The following is a 14898-nucleotide window of genomic DNA, read 5'->3' as shown; positions in this document are numbered from 1 at the left end:
GACCTCTTTCCTTTTCTGTATTTTCCAAATTTTCATTAATGAACGTGTCATCTTTGTAATTAAAAGGAAAAAAGAAAGTAAAAAGAAAAGCAAAGAAGGAAAAGAAAAACGTACATGACATAGTCACCTGCAATTACAAGGCCTGACTTGTAAGACGGGGGACGGGCTTTGAAGTCTCAGGCACATTAAAGGACAGGACCTTTTTTTTTTACACTGTCATCCAAAGGGTACTGTAGAATCCTCCCTGATGAATTATTTTGAAAACTTCTTTAAAAATGAATGAAGACCACAATCATTTTCCCCACATGTGATCGCGCTACCTCACTCTACCTTTTCTCTTCAATTGGCTACGGTTTAAACCGAAGGCCTCCTCAGAGGAATATGAACTCGGAACATTTCTCAGGCCATCGTGGTGCCACAGAAGCCGAATGCATCGCCGGCCCAGCCCGGAAGCCCAGGTCTGCCATGGGGACCTCGGCGGGCGCTCCCGAGGTCGGACCAAACGTGTGCGGGCCGAGCCGGCACCGTGCTGGCCCGGTGCTACAGAGGGCCAGGCGGCCGGCGCCGCAGCCCGCTCCGCCCGGGAGCGAGCTCGGGCTCCTGAGGGCGAGCCGCGCTGGGGGCGACAGGGTCGGCGGGGGGGGCGGGGGGGAGAGCGCGTTGTGGCGTCAGCGGCAACCGTGGGGGAGGAGCGGCGGCTGGCGCTGCTGTGGCGACGGACGCGAGGCGGTGGCGGAGGAGACCCACCACTGTCCACATGGACAGTCGCAGAGGTCTCGGCTGATACATTCGCGTCTGGGCGGGGTGGGCGGACGGCCTTAGCGGCGGCGGCTGTGGCTGCGGCTGCTGAAAGGAGCGGAGGGCCCGGGGGCGCCTGACGGTCGCGGAGACCTCACAAACCCGGGGCGGGGGGTGCGGCCATTTTACGGCCCGGGACTGAGGGAGGCGTGTTTGTGTGCTCGCCCTCAGACTCTCTTCCTGCGGGCCCGCCGCTAGGGGAAGCTTCTCGGGCGGCCTGGGCGGGCGGTGGATGGGGAGTCGCGGGCCGAGAGGCACCGGGCCCGGGAAGCGCCGTCGCCGTCGTCGCCGCTCGCGTTTGCCCGGCGGAGCCTGAGGAGCCCAGGCCGCGGGTCTCGCCGCCCGCCCGCGGATAGGCCCGGGAGCCGGCCTGCTTTTGTGTAGGCCCGTCCGGACGGGGGAGCGCCGCCCGCCTGACGGCCGAGTCTTAGGCCCGCAACCCTGCGGCGGCTAACCTCCTGCGGCGCGGCCCCTCATCCCGGCGAACGCGGCGTTGGTGTGGGCCATGGATTAGGGAGGCAGCGGCGTGGGAGGAGGAAGATGGCGGCTGGCAAGAGCGACGGCAGCGCCGGGGAGATTACTTTTCTAGAAGGTACATCAATTTCTGCCCTCGAGGGGCTGGGGGTGGGTAACTACAGGAAAATGTGGGCCCCTGATTCCCGGCTATGCAGGTGTGGGCGCCGGCTGGGTTTGGGGGGCTCCGGGGCGCTGGCGGGCGCGCTGGGTCCGAGTCCGTGCGAGCTAGGGGCTCGGCCGGGAGGCCGAGGGGGCATCGGTGGACCGGCCGGGAGCCGGAGTTGATGCGTGTCCTCTGAGAGTGTACGCGTGTCTTTGACATGTTTTTTCTTTTTTTGGTTTCTCCGTGGTGGCCTAAGGATGAGAGCAGATTACGCTCGGGTCTCGTTTGGTTCGCTAAGGTTGGGTGAAATCGGGGGCCAGTCCACGTAGGGAGGGGAGAGGTAGTTTCCTGAGCTTGTTTTGTACGCCCGTCCCCGTCTTTCTTTTTTCGCGGAGCTTCAGGCTTCCTCTTGCAGCCAGCATTCAGATTAGGCCTGGCTCTGTCAGGTAATCTTACGAAATGTGTTTTGTTAACGATATTTTAGAAAACAATTTATCGGAAAAAAAGAGAACGAGATTCACAGTGTCAGTTTTGGGACAGTCACCCAAGCCGATAGACGAAGTTTGAGTGGTTACATTTTAATTCATTTGTGAGGGAAAGTTAAACATTTGCTGCAGGCGGACTAAGCTAGTCGTAAGTAAGAAAAGCCATCTATTATTGTTGGGGATAATGGGTAACAGTATTGGCTCTTGGCCCACATATAAGGATCCCTAAAATACGGCTAAATTCGTTGTCGTTGTGGACCTGGAACTCTCAACCTTTATTGCGTAATTGGACTGTGGATTCACCGTTCGTGACGGTAATTAGGTTTATAAATATGTTTGGGAGAGCGGGTTTATGAGTGTGGGTCTATCTGCTGTGCGGTGACTTAAAAAAAGATTTAACTCCTCTTCGGATAATGTTGCAAAGATGAATTTCATATGGGGTAAAAGGAGTACTTTAAAGATAACTAGTTGGAAACATTTCTGAATTAAGAAAGTACAACTTCACTGTGGTACAAGGTCCTCTAAGAGGGTGTGGAAGGGTGGGTATGCCGAGTTTACAGTTTTATTAACTGCACCTGGAACAGGGCCTGGAACACAGTAGGTACTCAGTATTAGGCTAATGAACAAATGGGTACTAATGGAGCTGAGTGGGAAAAGAAACCTTAATTTTCTTAATCTTCCTTGGAGTGTAGTGTAGCAGAGCCAAAAACAAAATTTTACCTTGTGTGCAAACCAGCCTTTATTTAAAAGTGATGAGAGTTTTATATGAGATTTGTGGTAAGAAGGTGTGGAAAACTTGCAAGTTTTTCTGGGTTCACTTCGTATTTCTTTTATTCTCTCCATTCTCATTTGGGCAGAATGGTTACCTGTCAGGGGCTGAGAGTGGTGCAGCTTGTGTTACAGGTGGTGCTATGTGATGAACATAGGGAGAATAGAAAGAGCATAAATAAGGCCAACAGATACAGGGCCAATGTGAAATTTAAAACTGTTGCTTTTAGTTTATTCTAACTTAAGGGTCTGTGAATTGCTCTAGGGGTTAAACTTGAGTTTCCCCATGTCTCCTTCAGCATTCTCAGAAAGCAAGTGAATGGTACCTTGTTTAGAATATGAGCATAAGGGAGAGCAGGCATTTCAGTTTTTCATATACTGTACTGAATCTTTTGAAATAAATGGAAGGATATTTAGTACTACTTGTATTTTTTGTGTTTAATATTTTGTATTTAATTCTTTTGGTTCTTTACACTTTTAATGATAAAATACTCCAATATAGCTTGCCAGATATTCATTCATCAAATATTTATAGTGGCCTACTCTGTACTAGGCACTTTACCAAGGTGAATACAGCAGTGCATAAGACAGGGTCCTTGCCTTTATGGGACTTACATTTTAGTGGGAGGGACTTTTTATAAATAAGTAAAAGTTAATCCATTTAAAACACTCTTACCCCATTTTTTCCACTTTATTTAGATCTTTATTTCCACTTTATTTAGATCTGCTCAGACCTGACAACCTACTTACAGTGTCATGCTGCCACACATGTACAAACACATGGTATTCCCTTTAACTGTTTTATTTTTCATGGTAGCACTTTTCACATGATAAATTTATGTCTTCATGTTTTTTAGTCCTATTAAAATATAAGCTCCGTGAAAGCAATGGCTTTCTCTTTTCACCATCATATTTCTTGCATGTGGAGCATATTTATTTGTTGTTAGTGAAATAAACAGGGTGATAATAGTGTGATAAAGGCTATGGAAGAAAAATACAGAGCAGTGGATGAATGAGAAAGCCATTTTACAGTGTTAAAGTCAAGAAAGGCCTTACTGAGGTCACACATGTATTAAGGTCATACCTTAACTGTGGGACTAGAGTATGACAGAGGGCATGATGTCTCTAAAGGTTCCAAGATGATATAGGATTCCATTTGTTTAAAAAAAGGAGGTCATTATGGCTGAAACATAGCAAGCAAAGAAGTGAGTGATATGAAAGAGAGGTAGCAGATCATGCAAGATCATGAATTTTTATTTGATTCTGAGAAGTAGGAAGTCATTGAAGAGTTTGGGACAAAGGAGTGTAATGATACGGTTTATCTTTGTTTTAAAAAAAACTGCTTTGCTCCTGGAGTGAGTGAGAGGAGAGCAAGAGTAAAAGCAGGGGTATTAGTTAGGAGAGTATTGTAGCAGTCTGAAAAATAGATGGGCTTGGATTAGGATGGTAGCAGTGGCAATTGGGGAAGAGGAGTGGATAGATCGAAGATCCGTTTGGGTGTAGAACTTACAGGACTTCCCGATGCATTGCATATTGAGGATCAGAGTAAGGGAGGAATCAAAGATGACTCCTAGGGTTTTGGTTTGAGGTGTTGCAGGGGGGCGCGGGATTCCATTCACTGAGATGGAGTAGACTGGCAGAGGAATGAGAAGTAAGTTAATAGCTCTGCTTTGGTCTCTTTAAGTTTGAGGTGCTTGTTGTCCATTTTCTAAATTATGTTTTACATTCTTATAAAATATTAAGTAAAATACTAATTCCATTTCCTTTTCTGGCTTCTTTAGGGAAAAGAGACCTATTGGTTACTATTGTACTTTATTTTGTTGGTATAGTATCACACTGAAATTGTGTGAATTTAATTAGGCTACAGCTTGTATTGAATTTTTTCTTTCCCCTCTTTGATTTGTTTCTTTCTCTTCTATTCACTTAAGGTTGTCTTCTGCCCCTTTTCCACTTGTGATAGCTAGTTTGGCAGATTTCTCTTTTGTTTATTCATTCAAAGGATATTTATTGAGCAACTGTAACATTGTAGGTACTGTGCTGAGAGTCACAGTGGGGGAGGGAAGGCGGTTTCCCCTTGGAGTTTCCAGTCCAGTGAGGGGAGTCAGTAATCAAATAAGCCTACTTGTAAGTGTAAAATTTCAACTGTCAAGTGCAACCAAAGGGGATTATTTGTAATAATGAGAATTTGATCTAATCAGGGCAGTTTGAAGGGTGAATAGGAGAGGGAAAGGTGGAGAGAGAGAGCTTTCCAGCCAGGGGGAATACAATAGAGGAAGCATGGCACGTTTAGGGAACTGAAAGGACAGTGTGGTGCTAGTAAGGAGAGTGGTACAAGATAAGACCGGAGGTTAACATCATCAGCTTTGTTTCAGAAAAGGTCATTGGCTCCCACACGGAAATAGCTCTAGAGAGGGGCAGAAGATTGTTGTCGAGATCAGTTAGGAGACTTGTAGTATAGGGCAAAGGTGACCGTAGTTAGCGTGTTCTTGTAACCTTTCTTTTGATATTCTCCCCCTTTTCTCTTCTGGCAAGTCTACCTCCTCTCTCATTTCTTTTTCTTTATTATACTGTTCTTGTTCATTCTAGCTTTCTTTACCTTTTTTCTTCTACCAACTAATTGCTTCACCAATATTTTCTCCCATTTTTTCTGCTTTCCCTTTCATATGTATGTATGTGTGGGTGTGTGTATTTCCTACTTTGTTTTTGTTCTTTTAATGCTTGCCTTCTCTCTTATTTGAATTCTAGTTTTTATTGTTGTCTTTCACTTACTACCTTTCTTTTTCTAGGTATTAGCTGATTGTTTTGATATTCTAGATTGACTAGTGTAGTGAGAGAGGTAACAGAGAATGAAGTTATGTATTCCATATGTCTAGACTTCTGTAAGTTAATTGTTCCTGTTGCCATTACAAAAGTATGTTGACTGTTTGAAATCAAGTGGTGTAGAGGGGTTATATGACCTAGAGCAAGTAAGTGGGGCAGTCAGAACTGGAGCTTGAGACCTGTCCTATAGCCTTAACCTCCTTCAGCATTTCCTTCCTTCTTTCCTCCCTCGTTCCCTTCTTTATCCCTTTGCTTTCCCATTCTTCTTACCTGTTTAACCTTGGGGGTGGGAGTGGACAAGAGACGGGAAAATAACAGAGTTATGGGGAGTTACCATTTACTGATGAAGCAGCGCTCTAAGAGGGCAAAAGCTGAAGCCACAGGTCTCTTAAGGCCCAAATTCAGAAATTATACAGTGTCACTTCTGTCACATTCGATTGGCCAGAAGGCCACAGAGCCAGCCCAGATTCAAGAGAAGGGGAAGGAGAACCATCACTCGGCAGGAATAGTGGGAAAGAATTTGCAGCCATCTTTAATCCATGCAGCCATCTTTCCTCTCCCAAACCTCCCTGTTTTGGGGTTTGTTTGTTTTTTTTAATACTTTCAACAAAGTCATAGTATTTCTTAAACTTGAAAATGACAGTTCTTTTGAGATCCCAAAATTTCTAATTTCTGGACAGTTTAGGAAGCTAAAGGAAGAGAACAAAGTAGACCACACATTTGTAATTTGTTTCAAAGGTATAAATAGCAACATAAACAGTCATTGGTTAACTTTCCTTTGATTAGGGACTGATTCAAGAATTTCTGAAACCAAGCAAGCATAAGTAAGAAGAAAAGAGGAAGAATGTTAGGAACTTTTCCTTCCTTTTTTTCTTTCATTCAGTGATGTCTGGGTCATGGTGGAGTTGTTATTGTTATCTTTCTCATTTTCATTACCTAAACTCTTAGAAACATCGTCACCACTATTTACAGTATTAAAAATTAAACGTTATCTTGATACAAAACACAACAGTTAATCCATAAAGTCAGAGGCAGACTGTTGATCACAATTACAACCAACTTCATTTGTACACTTAGGTCACATTACTTGCAGTGATGCAACAATGGATGATGCATTATTGTGAGCTGCAAATTATGGTTGCCTACATCACCTAAAAAACAGAAAGTAGATATGTAGTATCCATTTGACCCTAAAAACAGTGTTACTTTTAGCCCGTTTTTTGGGCTACCTTAAAAAAACTTAGGGTCTTGTACTTCTCAGAGCCTTCTGCATCCATCACCAGCAATTAGGACCTCTTGTCTCCTGGCTAAAATTGGAACAGTCCTAGGCAAATTGGGACATGTGGACACTCTGCCTTGTCCCATGTTAACAGCAACTACTTTGAGGCTGTCTGAAACTATAGGCTTGAAAAGTAAGACAGCAAGCCATATTCTGACCTTGTTTTGGGAGAGTTTTGTTTTTTTATGTTTTTTTTTGCTGTACACGGGCCTCTCACTGTTGTGGCCTTTCCCGTTGCGGAGCACAGGCTCCGGACGCGCAGGCTCAGCGGCCATGGCTCACGGGCCCAGCTGCTCTGCGGCATGTGGGATCCTCCCGGACCAGGGCACGAACCCATGTCTGCTGCATCGGCAGGCGGGACTCTCAATCACTGTGCCACCAGGGAAGCCCTCAGAGAGTTTTTTTTTGTTATTTCAAATACATTTCATGCTTGGTTTTGAATATGAGGCTTTTTTTCTCCCACATTAACTGCGTTACAATCTATGAAATATAGCAGGGAGAAAAAAACCAAACAGTGCTGGTGTACAGTGTATAACAAATGTACTTTTTTCTTTTTTGCAAAGACTGAAGCCATTTTTAAGGACATTAAGAGCTAGAAATTTCCCAAGACTTGTTTGTATACTATGTAATAACTTTGTTGTCTTTCCTATATTAAAAAAAAAATCTGCAAACTTTCTGCCTCCACAACCTCCTGTGTATGAATCTGCCACTAAATCTTGGAGACATGGTGAAAATACTGCCTTTTACCACCATGACCTCTGGTGACTCTTATCTTCATGGAAACCAATATCTTCTCTGCCTCTGAAATTCCTATGCCACTGTTTGGATGAGGAGGGATTCCATATTTTGGCATTTAAACTTATTTCTTCAGTTCAGGTTTGTCTCCATTCTCTATTATCACAGGAAATAAAAAACACTGATTTAATTTTGTCAGCATAGCAATTAAGTCTGCAAATCTTCATCAGCGTTTCCTTTACAAGTTTGAGTACCAACTCCTGAGTCTCCTTGTCTTCACCGTTCATAGGCTTTACCTGTTTTTCAAGTTTATCTTCTTTTAATTTAAGTTTATTATGACACTGTCAATTTTCTCCTTGTTGAATGATGCATTTGCACTTTCAGAATTAAAGTGTTTCATTGGTCCATCTCATTGAATACTGTTCCCCTGCCATCTTGATGGTGTTCTCCCCTTTTCTTGGAGCAGAAGGAGCATTTGGAGCCACTTGTCTCTCGCGATCATTTCTTAGGTTATTCGTTTTCTCTCTTTGGAACTTTGTGTGCTTGTGATAACTATATTTTAGAGATTGTGTATTGTGTGTGAAGATAGAACCAACTGCATTACTTTGGGGCAAGGTACCCACTGCTTGGTATTTCCATTCCATAGAAGATCAAGATGCTTCCAGCAACACCAACAGCATCAAACTGCTGCCTGATGTTGGCCTTGGACAGAACTAACTTATGCCAGCATCCTGCCGAAAGATCCATAGAAACCCACTGAATGGAATGAAGAGGTAGATAAACTGAGGGAACACTGAACAATAGCTGGATACTGAGGCAAAGAATATTGTGCTTTTGGTGGTTCACAGAGAAGTCTAATATTATTCCCAAGGATATAATATATTCACACTTCATCTTCAGATAGTATTGGACAGTCTATTGGTCTGTCTCCTGTATCAAAAAATAAAGGTTGTATAGATTAGGAATTTAAGAAAACTCACCTCAGCTGGGTGATTTTTCTGCTTCATGAAGCGCCTGTGGGGGTTATTCAGTGGTAGCTTGGCTGGCCTGGAGGCTCCAAGACAGCTTTATTCAAATGTCTGACTCTGGCCGGTATGGAAAGTTGGGCCCTTCCTTCTCCATGTGGTCGAAAGGCCTCTTCATGTGGTCTCTGCAGTGGGATACCCGTACTTGTAACATGGTGGCTTAGGGCTCCACGAGACTGCCTGTGGAGAATCTTGACAGGTTCTTGAGAAAGACTGGGGCTAAAGCACTACAGAGCCACCTAAAATTGCTTTATTGAGATTTCCTGACGTTTGCATTTAATTCGCTCTTTATGTTTTCTTTTACTGCTTTTATATTTCTAAGTTGCAGAAGTTAACTTCTGTCTCCGTGATCCTTTTTAAAAAATTCTATTTTTTATTATTGTAAAACCTTATCAATAAAAAATTATTAGGAAATATTTCGTATCTGTGGAATATAAAGCATAATATAGCAAAAGCTCATGTTCTACTTCCTAGCCTGAAGAAAACATTACTAATACAGTTGAAGCTGGGCTGAACCCTTTCTTTTTTTTTTTTAATTTAAAAAAATCTTTTAAAGAAATTTATTTATTTTTGGCTGCGTTGGGTCTTCGTTGCTGCACGCGGGGTTTCTCTAGTTGCGGCGAGCGGGGGCTACTCTTCATTGTGGTGCGCGGGCTTCTTATTGTGGTGCTTCTCTTGTTGCGGAGCACGGGCTCTACGTGTGCGGGCTTCAGTAGTTGTGGCTCCCGGGCTCTAGAGTGCAGGCTCAGTAGTTGTGGCGCACGGGCTTAGTTGCTCCACAGCACGTGAATCTTCCTGGACCAGGGCTTGAACCCGTGTCCCCTGCATTGGCAGGCAGATTCTTAACCACTGCGCCACAAGGGAAGTCCCGAACCCTTTCTTTTTTGAATCTTTCTGCCTGCTTTCCAGGGGTAACCACCATCGTTAATTTGGTAGTTATCATTCCCATACATTTCTTTGTACTTTATGTTCTTATCTCTGAACCTGTGTATGTGTACAAATTGTTTTGAATGTTTAGAATATTTTATAAATCATGTCATACTGTATTCTTCTGTAATTTGCTTTTCATTCTTGCAGCATTGTTTGAGAAATTAAATTATGTTGATAAGAATAGGTCTAGTGCTTTGTCATAGTATGAATATACTACCTTTTATTTATGCATTTCCTTTTTTGTGGGAATTAGGTTGTATCTAATTTTTTACTATTACATACATTGCTACTATGAATATTTTAGTATGTCTCATATTGCTACTGTGAACTTTTTTTTAAAGTACATTTCCTTGTGCACATGTGTGTGTTTCTCTAGAGCAGGGGTCAGCAAACTTTTTCTGTAAAGGGCTAGTGAATATCTTACCCTTTGCATTCCAAACAGTCTGTCACAATTACTCAGTGCTGCCAGTTTAGCAAGAAGGCAGTTACAGATCATACATAAGCAAATGAGTGTGGCTGTGTGCCAGTAAACCTTTTTGAACACTGAAATTTGAATTTTATATAATTTTCTTGTAACATGAAACATTAGTCTTGTTTGATTTTTTGTTTTCCCCCCTAGCCATTTAAAAATGTAAAAGTATTCTTAGCTTGTGGGCCTTATAAAATCAAGCAGCAGGCCAGATTTGGCTGGGCCATACTTTACTAACATCTGATCTAGGGTATTTCTTAGCAATGGAATTATCGGGTCATGTGCAATTTCAGCTTCACCTAAGTATTGCCAAATTGATCTCCAAAGTGCTTTCACTAGCACTTTTTAAGTTTTCTGTTTATACACATCATTACCTACTTAATAATGTCTGATGTTTTAGTTTTTGCCAGTCTGATGTGGTTATCAGATGGTGGTTTGAATTTGTAATACTCTGGTTTATAGTGAGGTTGAGTACCTTTATTACTGTGTTTTTAAAAATTGTTCATTGTTCATTGAATATTCAAAAAATATTGAGTGCCAACCTAGAGGTAACCCCTATTCTATGTGCCTGTGGTGCGTGAGTAAACTAAACAAAATACTCTATGAGTTTCTTTTTGTTTTTTGGGTTATTTTGTGTGTTTCTTAGTTGCTCATGTTTTCTGCACATTTTGTTCTGTTGGAATGTTGGGATTCTTTATATAGTCTGGATAGGAAACCTTGGTTGAATTACGTGTATTGAACATACATCTTACAGAATTATTACTTGTCTTATTTTTAAACTCATGGAATAATTTTATGAGCAAATTTTTTAAATGCAGTCATTTATTGTTTTTTTCTTAATGTCTTGTGCTTTTTGTGATAGAAGAAATTCTTTGATCTTATTGGTCCCTTATAACTTTACTTTTTTTGGTTTTACTAATCACTGTTCATTTCTTTAGTTTTTACGATAGCAGGAGAGTGCCAGTCGGTTGTTCAGGTTGGGGTAACAGAATCTGAAAATCTATTTGTAGTGTATCTACTTCTTATGTTTTCTTTACATTTAAAAAAGTTTTTTAAAAAGACTATTAATGGGACTTCCTTGGCGGTCCAGTGGTTAAGACTCTGCTCTTCCACTGCAGGGGGCACGGGCTCGGTCCCTGGTCAGGAAACTTAAGATCCCGCATGCTGCGCAGCATGGCCAAGGAAAAAAAAAAGACTTTATTAAATACTTGCAAACCATATATCTGATAAGGGGTTAATATCCAAAATATATAAAGAACTCATATAACTCAATAGCAAAAAACCCAAATAATCCAATTAAAAATAGGCAAAGGACTTGAATAGACATTTTTTCCAGAGAAGACCTACAGATGGCCAACAGATACCTGAAAAGGTGCTCAGCATCACTAATTATTAGGGAAATGCCAATCGAAACTACCATGAGATATAACCTCATGCCTGTTACAATGGTTATTATGAAACCATGGTGACCATGTGCTGTTTGTGGGAGTGTAGATTGGTGCAGCCACTATGGAAAACAGTATGGAGGTTCCTCAGGAGATTAAAAGTAGAACTACCATATGATCCAGCAATTCTACTTATGTGAATATATCTGAAGGAAACAAAAACACTATGTTGAAGAGATATCTGTGCCCCCCTGTTCTGTAGCCGAGACATGGATACAATCTAACTGTCCATGAGTGGAAGAACGGATAAAGATGTTGTGTGTATATACAATGGACTATTATTCAGACATAAAAGGGAGAGAAATCCTGCCATTTGTGACAACACGGGTGGACCCTGAGAGCATTATGCTAAGTGAAATAAGAATGCTGTGTGATCCCACTTATGTGTGGAATCTTATCTTAAAAAAAAAAAAATCCCAAGCTCATAGAAAAAGAGAACAGATTTGTGGTTACCAGAGGCAGGGCACGGGAGGTAGGGGACTTGGATGAAAGTGGTCAGAAGGTACAAACTTCCAGTTACAGGATAAATAAGTACTGGGGTTGTAATGTATAAAATGATGGGTGGCTATAGTTAATACTCCTATAGGGCTTATTTGGAAGGTGTTAGAGTAAATCCTAAGAGTTCTCATCACAAGGAAAGAAACTTTCTTCCTTCATTTCCTTCCTTCCCTTCCCTCTCTTCCCTTTTCTTTATTTCTTTCCCTAGCTTGCTTTCTTTTCTCTCTTTCCCTCTTTCTCTTTCTCCTTCCTTCTTTTCTTTCTTTCTTTCTTTCTTTCATCTATATGAGATGATAGATGATAACTGAACATATTATGGTAATCATTTCACAATATATGTAAGTGAAGTCATTATGTTGTACACCTTGAACTTATACAGTGCTGCTCAGTTATATATCAGTAAAACTGGGCAGGGAAGACTTGTTTTTGTTTTTTATTTTTCTTTTTTCTAGCCATGCAAAAGAATTACTTATTATTTTTTAAGAGCAGTTTTAGTTTCCCAGCAAAGCGGAAGGTACAGAGATTTGCCATACACCTCTCACCCCCACATCTGCATAGCCTTCACCAGTATCAACATCTCCCACCAGAGTGGTACAACTGATAACCCTCCACCGACAAATCATAGCCCGTAGTTTACATTTTGGCTCACTCATTGTGTGGTATAGTCTGTGGGTTTGGATAAGTGTGTAATGACATGTATCCATCATTATCATGTCATACGGAGTATTTTCATTGCCATAAAAATCTTCATTGTTCTACCTATTCATCCCTCAGCCCCTCCACCCTCACCTCACCTTGGCAACTACTGATCTTTTTACTATCTCCATAGTTTTGCCTTGCCCAGAATGTCATCTAGTTGAAATCATATAGTAGATCGCCTTTTCAGGTTGGTTTCTTTCACTTAGTAATAGGCATTTAAGGTTCTTCCGTGGATTTTTTTTTTTTTCCCGTGGCTATTACTAAGTGAGGTCTTGGTATATTTTGGATAAAGTCCTTTATCAGATGTGTTTTTTTTGCAAATATTTTCTCCTGATCTTTGGCTTGTTTTCTAATTTTCTTGGCAGAGCAAAAGGTTTTAATTTTAATGAAGTCCAGTTTATCAGTTCTTTCTTTCATGGATTATACCTTTGGTGTTTCATCTAAAGAGTCATCACCATACCTAAGAGTCATCTAGATTTTCTCCTATGTTATCTTCTAGGAGTTTTATAGTTTTGTATTTTACATTTAGGTCTGTGATCCATTTTGAATTAAATAACTTGCTAAGATTTTGATTGCGATTGCACTGAATTTATTGTTAAAGTTGGAAAGAACTGACATCTGGACAGTATTGAGTCTTCCCATTCATGAACATGAAATATCTCTCCATTTTTTTAGTTTTTCTTTCATTTCATTTATCAGTTTTGTAGGTTCCATCATAAAGATTTTGTACATATTCTGTTAGCTTTATAGCTAAGTATTTCATTCTTGGGGGTGCTAATGTGTTACTGTGTTTTTAATTTCACATTTACCTTGCTCATTACTGGTATATAGGAAAGCATTTAATTGTTTTGTATTAACCTTGTATCCTGCAGCCTTACTATAATTGCTTACTAGTTCCAGTAGGGTTTTTTTGAGTGATTCTTTCGGATTTTCTACCTAGATGATCATAGTATTTCAGTCTTTCTTTGTCTTTCTTTACCTTGACATGTTTAAAGTATACTGGACAGTTATTTTGTAGTTTGGGTTTGTCTGATGTTTCCTCATGATTAGATTTAGGTTATGAGTTTTTATAAAGAATGCCTTGGTAGTGATCTTTTGTCCTATTACTGGTGAAATTAACTTTGATCATTTAGTGTTTGCCAGATTTCTCCACTGAAAGGTACTATCATTTTCCCCTTTGTAATTAATAAATATTTTGTGGGAAACTACTTTGAAGCAATATAAATGACATATTTCTCTTCAGATTTCATCCATTAGTTTTAGCTTCTTTCCATTTATTTATTAGTTTCAGCATTCCTTGATGATGCATCCCTGAATCATTTTTTATTAAAACGGTTTTGTTTTGTGAATTATATTCATAATTTTCAAATGTTAACTCTTGCTTTTAGAATAAACCCTACTTGATTGTAATATTATTCTTTGTCTATCACTGGATTTGATTTACTGATATTAAGGGTTTTATATCTGTCTTCATGAGAGAGTGCTTGGTAATTTCCTTCCTTAAATGTCGTTATCAGGTTTAGGATCAGGTATACTGACTTCATAAAATGAGCTGCAAAGTGTTCCTTTTTTTTATTTTCTGGGAAAGTTTAGGTAAATTTGTTGCTATATTTTACAAGTTTGAAAGAAATTATGGGAGAAGCCTTCTGGGTCTGAGTTTCTCTTTACAGAAAGATTTATAATAATTCAGTTTCTTTTATTGACAGCAGTGTTCAAAAATTTTTTTTCTTGTGTCAATTTGGTAATATCTGTGCCCTCATAGGTGTTTAAGTTTGCTTTCTCTAGTCAACTAAGTCAGTTCCTACCCATCCATCAAATTTTCACCTTTCATCAGTTTAGTTACATCTCTCATCTGCTATTATCTTCTTTCTGGGTTCATTTTGTTCTTATGGGTTTCTGCTTTTTACCCCTCTTTCCATTACTGTCATTTTACTGGAGGGGTATGGAGAAAAATGCATATATTTAATTTACGATGCTTAACTGGGATCTCTCTTTAACCTTTGTATTAACTTTCAATTTTGTAAGTACAGTATAGTGGACATAATTTTCCATTCTGATTCTTACGAGTGTCAACCATAACAGGATATTGAAGTGTGTTGATACTCTCAAGGACTTTTGAGGGTTCAGAGCTTTTGTCCCTAGTGCAAGTTGCCCTAAAATTTATGTTTTTAGAATTTGCTTGCTTTTTGTAATTTATTTTTTCTCATTGGCAGTTATCACTTTCATGAGGTTATTTTTCTTTCATCTGTTAATTTATAGCTTCTAATCTGTCAATTAGGAAATCCTGTGATTACACTTGTTAGAACTGTATGTACGGAACCTTGCTTC

The 14898-nt window shown here is 40.4% G+C and overlaps 1 protein-coding gene across 12 annotated transcripts in view; it reads left to right on the top strand.

The window, feature by feature from the left end:
• The first annotated feature begins 435 nt into the window (after positions 1 to 435).
• Positions 436 to 14898, top strand: part of SENP6 (SUMO specific peptidase 6) — a 103001-nt gene continuing 88538 nt past the window's right edge. For 3 of the 12 annotated variants that reach the window (XM_027092157.1, XM_027092151.1, XM_027092145.1), the window contains exon 1: positions 792 to 1390. In XM_027092157.1, coding sequence (XP_026947958.1) covers positions 1339 to 1390 — 52 coding nt within the window. In that variant the 5' untranslated portion in view covers positions 792 to 1338. The other 9 variants (XM_027092178.1, XM_027092214.1, XM_027092168.1 and 6 more) reach the window with 9 other exon arrangements.

This window comes from Aethalodelphis obliquidens, unplaced genomic scaffold (assembly GCF_003676395.1).
Source record: "Aethalodelphis obliquidens isolate GAN/ISIS:26980383/991018 unplaced genomic scaffold, ASM367639v1 scaffold3, whole genome shotgun sequence".
Classification (NCBI taxonomy): Eukaryota; Metazoa; Chordata; class Mammalia; order Artiodactyla; family Delphinidae; genus Aethalodelphis; species Aethalodelphis obliquidens.
This window is presented reverse-complemented; position numbering and strand designations above follow the sequence as displayed.